Consider the following 12,032-nt stretch of genomic DNA (forward strand, 5'->3'; position numbering starts at 1 on the left):
AGAAGGACAGCCCGGACCGGTTCACCCTCCACCCAGAATGCCGCCGGACACTACAGGAAGGATGGATGGCCCGGACCACCCTGAGAGGTAGGGGGAGAGAAGCGGGTGGCGGCGGCGGCCTATGGCACCACAAAAGCCACTGCAGTGCATTGATTTAAAGCGCCCGCTTTAAATCAATGATCTGCAGCGGTGTCGCGGGGGGATAAATAGCCGATAACTTATACCGGAATATCGATATAAGTTATCAGCTATCGGCCCTAACCTCCACCGATTATCGATATCGGCCCTAAAAAAACGATATCGGTCGATCCCTACTAGCAACCAATAGTAAAGTTGCCCACCCCCGCACTGTTTTCTTCCTCGAATATTCGAATATGCGAATATAACAAATACGCGAGATTCGCGAATATAGGACGAATATTCGTCTATATATTCGCGAAATATCGCGAATTCAAATATGGGCAATGACGCTCATCACTAACCGTAATACCATATTGCAGGTAAAACCTGCTAAGCTACCTTAAAGGGGTACTCCGGCGCGAAGACATCTTATCCCCTATCCAAAGAATAGGGGATAAGTTTCCTGATCGCGGGGGGTCCTGCTGCATGCAAGATCACTGGGGTCCCCTTCGGCAGGACCCCCGCGATCAGGCATCTTATTCCCTATCCTTTGGATAGGGGATAAGATGTCTTAGTGCCGGAGTACCCCTTTAAATCAAAGAATACATTATTCAGCTTCAAAGAGTTAAATGACAAATTCGGCTCTGCTGCGTCTCCTGCACAACCGCATTTTAGTAAACGTGGTTATTGACATTGATAAGTTTCTTACCTTGAACGTGAATACTGTAGGGTTCGACGGTTTTCATAAAAATTGTCCAGTTGCCCACCTGCAGGGGATCTGACAGGAACACTCGGGTAAATTTGCCATAAAACTGACGGCGGCCATTTTGTTTTCGCCCTAGTTCAGGTAAGAGAGGAATGATAACCTTGTAGCACTGTATGGCATTCGTACCTCACACTTTAGCTCTTTAGTATATGTTCATACAGAACAGATATGCTGCGGATTTCTGCGCCAAAGAAAATTTCAACAATGTGCGCATAATCCATAGATGCAGATTTGATGTGGATTTTGGTGCTGTGGAACATCCGCAGTGTATCTGCCCTGTGTGAACATACCCTTAAAGGGGTACTCCACTGGCCAGCGTCAGAACTAAATCCGAACGCTGTTTTCGCGATGCGTTGGTCGGCCACGCGCTTTGTGATGTCACGGCCACGCCCCCTCAATGCAAGTCTATGGGAGGGGGCGTGACGCCCCCTCCCATAGACTTGCATTGAGGGGGTGTGGCTGTGACATCGCAAGGGGCGTGGCCGACCACCGCAGTTCGAAAACAGTTTGGATTTCGTTCCGAACGCTGGCCAGTGGAGTACCCCCTTTAAACTGTATATTACCTGTTGGATCATGTATACGGAGTTCCCTGACGTCACCGTTTATGTACATTGTGACATTGTGCAAGAACTCATCCACCAGAAATACATGGTGATTGATGCCTCCCTCTGACATCTGCACATTGAGGAGCGTGACCTGCGGAAAGTAAGAGTCCCCATTATACACAGGCCGAAGGACAACCCAAAAATATTTCTGTCCATCTTAGATCTATATACGTTCACAATGTCGCATTAATAAATGTCTGCCTGGCTCCTAACCCAATACTGACCCCAATTCTGTATCACCATGTGGGATATAAAGTGAATATATATATATATATACATACAGAGCGCAGTGGTCAGTCTTTCTGATACAATGCGCCAAACCCCCTGCGTGGATTAAACCCTGGACGGTGTCTCCTAGATGTATTTTTCGGATTAGACCCAGATACTGAAACATGTTCTTTTTTTCTGCTTCTATTTTCTGATTGTGATGTTTTTATTTATTTTTTGGTACATTATTATGGGGGCTGCCATCTTGTGATATTGCTGCAGGGCCATGGACCATAGACAGTAATAGACCGACCCTGTCCTACTCAGATTAAATGGAGACCTTATTAGATGTGATTCTACAGGGAGTGGGAGGAGGTTGATCTCTGCTGTGAATGGAGGGGAATCCAGTGTAATCTATATACAGGGACAAGGAGACTGATCTCTGCTGTGAATGGCGGTGGACTTAGTGTTATCTATATACAGGGATGGGGAGGCTGATCTCTGCTGTAAATGGTGGGGGATCCAGTGTAATCTATAGACAGGGAAAAGGAGACTGATCTCTGCTGTGAATGGCGGTGGACTTAGTGTTATCTATATAAAGGGATGGGGAGGCTGATCTCTGCTGTAAATGGTGGGGGATCCAGTGTAATCTATGTACAGGGACAAGGAGACTGATCTCTGCTGTGAATGGTGGTGGACTTAGTGTTATCTATATACAGGGATGGGGAGGCTGATCTCTGCTGTGAATGGTGGGGGATCCAGTGTAATCTATATACAGGGAGAAGGAGACTGATCTCTGCTGTGAATGGTGGTGGACTTAGTGTTATCTATATACAGGGACGGGGAGGCTGATCTCTGCTGTGAATGGTGGAGGACTTAGTGTTATCTACATACAGGGAGTGGGTGGCTGATCTCTGCTGTGAATGGTGGTGGACTTAGTGTTATCTATATACAGGGACAGGGAGACTGATCTATGCTGTGAATGGTGGAGGACTTAGTGTTATCTACAAACAGGGAGTGGGAGGCTGATCTCTGCTGTGAATGGTGGTGGACTTAGTGTTATCTATCTACAGGGATGGGGAGGCTGATCTCTGCTGTGAATGGTGGTGGGTTCATTGCAATCTATATACAGGGACGGGGAGACTGATCTCTGCTGTGAATGGTGGTGGATTCAGTGTTATCTATATGCAGGGAGTGGGAGGCTGATCTCTGCTGTGAATGGTGGTGGATCCAGTGTAATCTATATACAGGGATGGGGAGACTGATCTCTGCTGTGAATGGTGGGGGATCCAGTGTTATTTCTCTACTGGTGTCACCTTTCACTCTGCTCCTGGGAAGAAAGGCATTACTGGGGAATATTCTGTACAGAACAGGAAGTCTAAGCTTAGTTTTAGCCCTAGTGGCCAGAAGGATTTAAAGGCTGTGGACGTCTTTCAAAACAATGTTGTTTTGTTTTTATTAGCTTTATTATAGGTAAAAAAAAAAATAGCATATGGACATCTCATTCACTCTCTGTGCACTGTACAGGGCACCCCAATAGGGCACAGAGAGTGGGGGAGCTGTCATATTGGTGCGCTGCAGCACAGATAGACTCTCTATGCAATGTACATGTGTCCTGTATAGAGAGAGTGCCCCCCCCCCCCACTGCAGCCGCGTAGATAGTATAAGAATAACAGTGCTTCATGTAAACTGTCCAGCCACACAACAACCAATGTAAAAAGAAACAGTAAGAAATTACACATTTACATAGTTACATAGGGGAGATTTATCAAGAGCTGTGCTGAGAAAAAGATGACCAGTTGCCCATAGCAACCAATTAGATAGTTTCTTTTATTTTTCAGAGGCCTTTTCAAAAATGAAAGAAGCGATCTGATTGGTTGCTATGGGCAACTGGTCAACGTTTCCTATGCACAAGTTTTAATGAATTTCCCCCATAGTTCTTAGTTACATAATCCATTAAAGGGGTTAACCAGTAATCGAAAACTAAGCTAATTTCTTTCAAAAACCGCTCCCTGTCTGTCTCCAGTTTGGGTGTGGTTCTGTAGCTCAGTTCCATTGAAGTGAAAGGAGCTAAGTTGTAATTCCACACCCAAAGTGGAGACATACAGGGAGCAGTTTTTGAAAGAAATTAGCCATGTTTTTCGATTCCAGCTAACCCCTTTGAGTTCAACCTAAAACTTTATTTTGTCCCTATTTTGTTGATCCAGAAAAAGGTTAAAAAAAAAAAACCCTTATGAGGTTGATGCCAATTGCCCCATACTAGGGGAAAAAAATTCCTTCACGACTCCATTATGACACCTGTAATGTTTTTACTCTCCAGAAATGCATATAAATTTATACATAGTTATTAGGTCTCCCCTAAGCCTTCTTTTTTCTAAACTAAATAACCCTAATTCTGATAATCTTTCTGGGTACTGTAGTCCTCCCATTCCCCGTATTACTCTGGTTGCCCATCTTTGAACCCTCTCCAGCTCCACTATATCTTTCTTGTACACTGGTGCCCAGTACTGTACACAGTATTCTATGTGTGATCTGACTAGTACTGTACACAGTATTCTATGTGTGGTCTGACCAGTACTGTACACAGTATTCTATGTGTGGTCTGACCAGTACTATACACAGTATTCTATGTGTGGTCTGACCAGTACTGTACACAGTATTCTATGTGTGGTCTGACCAGTACTGTACACAGTATTCCATGTGTGGTCTGACCAGTTGTCACGATGCCGGCTGGCAGGTAGTGGATCCTCTGTGCCAGAGAGGGATTGGCGTGGACCGTGCTAGTGGACCGGTTCTAAGCCACTACTGGTTTTCACCAGAGCCCGCCGCAAAGCGGGATGGTCTTGCTGCGGCGGTAGTGACCAGGTCGTATCCACTAGCAACGGCTCACCTCTCTGGCTGCTGAAGATAGGCGCGGTACAAGGGAGTAGGCAGAAGCAAGGTCGGACGTAGCAGAAGGTCGGGGCAGGCAGCAAGGATCGTAGTCAGGGGCAACGGCAGAAGGTCTGGAACACAGGCTAGGAACACACACAAGGAACGCTTTCACTGGCACAATGGCAACAAGATCCGGCAAGGGAGTGCAGGGGAAGTGAGGTGATATAGGGAAGTGCACAGGTGAACACACTAATTGGAACCACTGCGCCAATCAGCGGCGCAGTGGCCCTTTAAATCGCAGAGACCCGGCGCGCGCGCGCCCTAGGGAGCGGGGCCGCGCGCGCCGGGACAGAACAGACGGAGAGCGAGTCAGGTAGGGGAGCCGGGGTGCGCATCGCGAGCGGGCGCTACCCGCATCGCGAATCGCATCCCGGCTGGCAGCGGAATCGCAGCGCCCCGGGTCAGAGGACGTGACCGGAGCGCTGCAGCGGGGAGAGTGAAGCGAGCGCTCCGGGGAGGAGCGGGGACCCGGAGCGCTCGGCGTAACAGTACCCCCCCCCTTGGGTCTCCCCCTCTTCTTAGAGCCTGAGAACCTGAGGAGCAGACTTTTGTCTAGGATGTTGTCCTCAGGTTCCCAGGATCTCTCTTCAGGACCACAACCCTCCCAGTCCACTAAAAAAAAATTTTTCCCTCTGACCTTTTTGGCAGCTAGGATTTCTTTGACCGAGAAGATGTCCGAGGAGCCGGAAACAGGAGTGGGAGGAACAGATTTGGGAGAAAAACGGTTGAGGATGAGTGGTTTGAGAAGAGAGACGTGAAAGGCATTAGGGATACGAAGAGAAGGAGGAAGAAGAAGTTTATAAGAGACAGGATTAATTTGACACAAAATTTTGAAAGGACCAAGATAGCGTGGTCCCAACTTGTAGCTAGGGACACGGAAGCGGACATATTTAGCGGAGAGCCATACCTTGTCTCCAGGGGAAAAAACGGGAGGGGCTCTTCTTTTCTTATCCGCGAACTTCTTCATGCGTGATGAAGCCTGTAAGAGAGAATTTTGGGTCTCTCTCCATATGATGGAAAGGTCACGAGAAATTTCATCCACAGCGGGCAGACCAGAGGGCAATCATAAGGCCTGTGAGGAGGTAGAGTCTCAGCTTGTTTTTTGCAGAAAACATCCGCGAAGTCCATATAGGCCTTAGGGAGACCGGTTACTGGAGGAACCACAGAGTTACGGCAAGGGTTACTGGGAACCGGTTTTAGACAGTTCTTGGAACAAGAGGACCCCCAGCTCTTGATCTCCCCAGTGGACCAATCCAGGGTTGGGGAATGAAGTTGAAGCCAGGGAAGTCCAAGGAGAATTTCCGAGGTGCAATTGGGGAGGACCAAAAGTTCAATCCTCTCATGATGAGATCCGATGCTCATAAGAAGGGGCTCCGTGCGGAAACGTATGGTACAGTCCAATCTTTCATTATTTACACAATTGATGTAGAGGGGTCTGGCGAGACTGGTCACGGGGATGTTGAACCTGTTGACGAGAGAGGCCAAAATAAAATTTCCTGCAGATCCAGAGTCCAAGAAGGCCACTGTAGAGAAGGAGAAGGCAGAGGCAGACATCCGCACAGGCACAGTAAGACGTGGAGAAGCAGAGTAGACATCAAGGACTGTCTCACCTTTGTGCGGAGTCAGCGTACGTCTTTCCAGGCGGGGAGGACGGATAGGACAATCCCTCAGGAAGTGTTCGGTACTAGCACAGTACAGGCAGAGGTTCTCCATACGGCGTCGTGTCCTCTCTTGAGGTGTCAGGCGAGACCGGTCGACCCGCATAGCCTCCACGGCGGGAGGCACAGGAACAGATTGCAGGGGACCAGAGGAGAGAGGAGCCGAGGAGGAGAAACGCCTCGTGCGAACAGAGTCCATATCTTGGCGGAGTTCCTGACGCCTTTCGGAAAAACGCATGTCAATGCGAGTGGCTAGGTGAATAAGTTCATGTAGATTAGCAGGAATTTCTCGTGCGGCCAGAACATCTTTAATGTTGCTGGATAGGCCTTTTTTGAAGGTCGCGCAGAGGGCCTCATTATTCCAGGACAATTCTGAAGCAAGAGTACGGAATTGTACGGCATACTCGCCAACGGAAGAATTACCCTGGACCAGGTTCAACAGGGCAGTCTCAGCAGAAGAGGCTCGGGCAGGTTCCTCAAAGACACTTCGGATTTCCGAGAAGAAGGAGTGTACAGAGGCAGTGACGGGGTCATTGCGGTCCCAGAGCGGTGTGGCCCATGACAGGGCTTTTCCGGACAGAAGGCTGACTATGAAAGCCACCTTAGACCTTTCAGTGGGAAACAGGTCCGACATCATCTCCAGATGCAGGGAACATTGGGAAAGAAAGCCACGGCAAAACTTAGAGTCCCCATCAAATTTATCCGGCAAGGATAAGCGTATCCCAGGAGCGGCCACTCGCTGCGGAGGAGGTGCAGGAGCTGGCGGAGGAGATGACTGCTGAAGCTGTGGTAGTAACTGTTGTAGCATAACGGTCAGTTGAGACAGCTGTTGGCCTTGTTGCGCTATCTGTTGTGACTGCTGGGCGACCACCGTGGTGAGGTCAGCGACAACTGGCAGAGGAACTTCAGCGGGATCCATGGCCGGATCTACTGTCACGATGCCGGCTGGCAGGTAGTGGATCCTCTGTGCCAGAGAGGGATTGGCGTGGACCGTGCTAGTGGACCGGTTCTAAGCCACTACTGGTTTTCACCAGAGCCCGCCGCAAAGCGGGATGGTCTTGCTGCGGCGGTAGTGACCAGGTCGTATCCACTAGCAACGGCTCACCTCTCTGGCTGCTGAAGATAGGCGCGGTACAAGGGAGTAGGCAGAAGCAAGGTCGGACGTAGCAGAAGGTCGGGGCAGGCAGCAAGGATCGTAGTCAGGGGCAACGGCAGAAGGTCTGGAACACAGGCTAGGAACACACACAAGGAACGCTTTCACTGGCACAATGGCAACAAGATCCGGCAAGGGAGTGCAGGGGAAGTGAGGTGATATAGGGAAGTGCACAGGTGAACACACTAATTGGAACCACTGCGCCAATCAGCGGCGCAGTGGCCCTTTAAATCGCAGAGACCCGGCGCGCGCGCGCCCTAGGGAGCGGGGCCGCGCGCGCCGGGACAGAACAGACGGAGAGCGAGTCAGGTAGGGGAGCCGGGGTGCGCATCGCGAGCGGGCGCTACCCGCATCGCGAATCGCATCCCGGCTGGCAGCGGAATCGCAGCGCCCCGGGTCAGAGGACGTGACCGGAGCGCTGCAGCGGGGAGAGTGAAGCGAGCGCTCCGGGGAGGAGCGGGGACCCGGAGCGCTCGGCGTAACACCAGTACTGTACACAGTATTCTATGTGTGGTCTGACCAGTACTGTACACAGTATTCTATGTGGGGTCTGACCAGTACTGTACACAGTATTCTATGTGGGGTCTGACCAGTACTGTACACAGTATTCTATGTGTGCTCTGACCAGTACTATACACAGTATTCCATGTGTGGTCTGACCAGTACTGTACACAGTATTCCATGTGTGGTCTGACCAGTACTGTACACAGTATTCCATGTGTGATCTGACCAGTACTGTACACAGTATTCTATGTGGGGTCTGACCAGTACTGTACACAGTATTCTATGTGGGGTCTGACCAGTACTGTACACAGTATTCTATGTGTGGTCTGACCAGTACTGTACACAGTATTCTATGTGTGGTCTGACCAGTACTGTACACAGTATTCTATGTTTGGTCTGACCAGTACTGTACACAGTATTCCATGTGTGGTCTGACTAGTACTGTACACAGTATTCTATGTGTTGTCTGACCAGTACTGTACACAGTATTCTATGTGTGGTCTGACTAGTACTGTACACAGTATTCCATGTGTGGTCTGACTAGTACTGTACACAGTATTCTATGTGTGGTCTGACCAGTACTGTACACAGTATTCCATGTGTGGTCTGACCAGTACTGTACACAGTATTCTATGTGTGGTCTGACCAGTACTGTACACAGTATTCTATGTGTGGTCTGACCAGTACTGTACACAGTATTCCATGTGTGGTCTGACCAGTACAGTACACAGTATTCTATGTGTGGTCTGACCAGTACTGTACACAGTATTCTATGTGTGGTCTGACCAGTACTGTACACAGTATTCCATGTGTGGTCTGACTAGTACTGTACACAGTATTCTATGTGTGGTGTGACCAGTACTGTACACAGTATTCTATGTGTGGTATGACCAGTACTGTACACAGTATTCTATGTGTGGTCTGACCAGTACTGTACACAGTATTCTATGTGTGGTCTGACCAGTACTGTACACAGTATTCTATGTGTGGTCTGACTAGTGATTTGTACAGCGGTAGAATTATTTCCTTGTCGTGGGCATCTAGGCCCCTCTTGGTATCATCAGCGAAGATTGCTACTTTACTATTCAATCCCTCTCCAAGGTCATTAATAAATTAATTAAATAGAATAGGACCCAAGACTGACCCCTGTGGTCCCCACTAGTAACAGTCACCCGATCAGAATAAGTACCATTAATAACCACCCTCTGTTTCCTATCACTGAGCCAGTTACTTACCCACTTACACACATTCTCCCCCAGCCCCATCCTTCTCATTTTATGCACCAACCGGTTATGTGGCACCGTATCAAATGCTTTGATAAAATCCAGATATACGACATCCAGCAATTCCCCCGTGTTCAGTCTGGAGCTCACCTCCTCATAAAAGCTGATCAGGTTAGTTTGACAGGACCGATCCCTCATAATCCCATGCTGATATAAAATCATTCGTTTATTTTCATTAAAATATTCCAAAATAGCATAACCATCAAAGACACATGTTCAGTCATGTCCAATCGTTTTCCTGCTCTTGCCCCCTTGCCTGGGATAGGAGGAGGTACCTAGGGGGAGATTTATCAAAACCTGTCCAGAGGAAAAGTTCCTGAGTTGCCCATAGCAACCAATCAGATCGCTTCTTTCATTTCTCAGAGGCCTTTTCAGAAATGAAAGGAGCGATCCCCCCAAGTCTTTAGTTTGTCGGTTGGGCACATATGCTCTGCAGCTTCTTCCCCTCATGAGGGAGTTTGCACATGGAAGCCTCAGGTGTAGTACAGGTCAGAGACACCTTTACCTAGGTAGGTCACAGCATTACCAGCACTATCCCAAGACAAGTATTCTGCATAGCAAGTCCCACTGCAAAGGTGAAACCAAGTGGAAGTATTTGGGAGAAAATAACTCTGTGGGCCCAATTGTACCAAAGAGCTGGGCGCAATCTTGCCTACTTGGTCCTGGTCCCGCTAGCAAATAAAAGCTCAGGAATTTTCCCTCTGGATACCCCAACAGTGTGATGTCACTATATAGTCCACAAAGTAAGTAGATTCACCACGGAACACCCCATGAAGACCCTTGTCAGGGTCATAAGTCAGTGCCAAACCAAAAGACAACAGCAAGTAAAAGAACAACGCAAGTAAGTATCTACAAATCCAAGTCGCTCCAATTATTACAAGGATAGTGACAAGTGTCTTCATACTGTTTCCTTCTCAAGTCAAAGTGCATTCGGAAGAACTGTACAATATTCCTGTAATGGACAAAAGAGAAGTAGGCGTCCAGCACTCGGCAAGCGGTAAAAACGACTGCTTTACTCTTCATCAATAGGACACAAACACTGCGGCGGCATGGACAATAGTGACGCGTTTCTGCGGAACGTATCCGCCTTAGTCATACAGGGTATGACTAAGGCGGACACGTTCCGCTGAAACGCGTCACTATTGTCCATGCCGCAGTGTATGTGTCCTATTGATGAAGAATAAAGCAGTCGTTTTTACCGCTTGCCGAGTGCTGGACGCCTACTTCTCTTTTGCCTATCTTATACGTGCTGGTCTACACGTATCCGAGACACAGCGGTTTAGGTGGTGATCTGGACTTGCTCTTCTTTTCTGAATATTCCTGTAATATTCTAAAGTATTTACACTGTATTGGTCTGTAAAAAAAATATAAAAATAAAAGAAAAAAAGGAAAGTTTACAGTCGTTTTTCAAAACCCTGGCTTTTGAGGTTTTCCTTTCTAGGGGCCTTGTGTATGTGTGGTGGCCCAGTACGGGAGATGTTGCCCCGTACCCTTGCTGCCCTGTCCTTCAGTGTCCCCAGGGCCCCTTGCACCTGTTTCCCCCCTGTACATATGTTCTGCAGTGTAATGTATTATAAAATGTTTTGTATCTTTTTAAGAGTTATACCATGTGATATGTCATGTGATTGTTACCCAGGAGGTACCAGTGACCAGGTGACCCCGGGGGTGACCTATGGGCTCCCTGCTAGTCTCCCCATATAAGCCCTGGGTGGAGCTTCTCTCTCTCTTCTGCTGAGGTCCAGTGCAATCTTGTCTAGTGTGTGTGTCCAGAGTGTTGGAGACCTCAAAGTCCAGTCCTGCAGCCGCCATCAAGTCATGTAAGATAAAGTCACAGCTTTATGAGTCAAGTCAGTCCCTGTCATCTGTCAAGTCAGCGTGGTCTGCATTCAATTGTCCAGTCCTACTACAAGTCCCAGCAAGCCCTTAAGGTCTCTGTGTCACTGGTCCCCTCCTCGGTCCCTGGCTGAACTGTATAGACTTTACCATCTGTCTACCCTCAGTAAAGCTACCGTTGTCCGTAACTTGGCATCGGAGTCTTTATTGCCCCCGTGCCTAGCCCCAGATACAGCGTATACCTTCAGGTGGTTTTACTCTAAACCATGCCCTGGCGTCACGAATACAAGGGGTTAATTCCATCTGCTCCTAGGGTAACAACATCTGCCCTCATCACACCCCGCTACCACATATGGATAACCTTGAAAAAGTTTCTAGAGAGAAACACAGGGTTACACCACTGTGCGGGGCAGGTGCTGGGGAGGATAGTTCATGTGAAACACTGTTATTCTCCCATTATTTGTGTGGCTGCAGTGGGGCCGCTCTCTCTGTGCAATACACAGGACACATATACAGTGTATGGAGAGTGCGACCGTGCTGAATCCATGCTGATATAACAGCTTCTTCACTCTCTGTAACACAAATGCACTCTAATGTATATGGCCCATGCTGGGTCCAAAAACGGGTACATATTAGAGCAAGAAAATACAGTGACCCCCCCGACCTACGATGGCCCCGACATACGATAATTTCAACATGCGATGGCCTCTCAGAGGCCATTGCATGTTGAAGGCAGCATCAACATACGATACTTTTGTATGTCGGGGCCATCGCATAAACGGCTATCCGGCAGTGCAGACTGCTACAGCTGCCACCGGATAGACGTTTACGGTGCCCTGTGTGGTCCAGTGGGTGTCACTCACCTGTACCGGCGCTCCGGACCGTCCTCTTCGGGATCCCCTGCATCGTCGGCGCTCTCCATCATGGTCATCACGTCATCGCGCACGCCGTCCCGTTATCCAATAGGAG

The 12,032-nt window shown here is 48.7% G+C and overlaps 1 protein-coding gene across 2 annotated transcripts in view; it reads right to left on the reverse strand.

Moving 5' to 3' along the window:
- VWA7 (von Willebrand factor A domain containing 7) overlaps positions 1-12,032 on the reverse strand; it is a 70,140-nt gene that overhangs the window by 12,935 nt on the left and 45,173 nt on the right. For both annotated transcript variants that reach the window (XM_056540797.1, XM_056540798.1), the window contains exons 11-12: positions 1,450-1,582; positions 830-958 (exon numbers count right to left, since the gene is read on the reverse strand). In XM_056540797.1, coding sequence (XP_056396772.1) covers positions 830-958; positions 1,450-1,582 — 262 coding nt within the window. The remainder of the gene's footprint in view (positions 1-829; positions 959-1,449; positions 1,583-12,032) is intronic.

The sequence above is a fragment of the Hyla sarda genome, chromosome 9, assembly GCF_029499605.1.
Source record: "Hyla sarda isolate aHylSar1 chromosome 9, aHylSar1.hap1, whole genome shotgun sequence".
NCBI lineage: Eukaryota > Metazoa > Chordata > Amphibia > Anura > Hylidae > Hyla > Hyla sarda.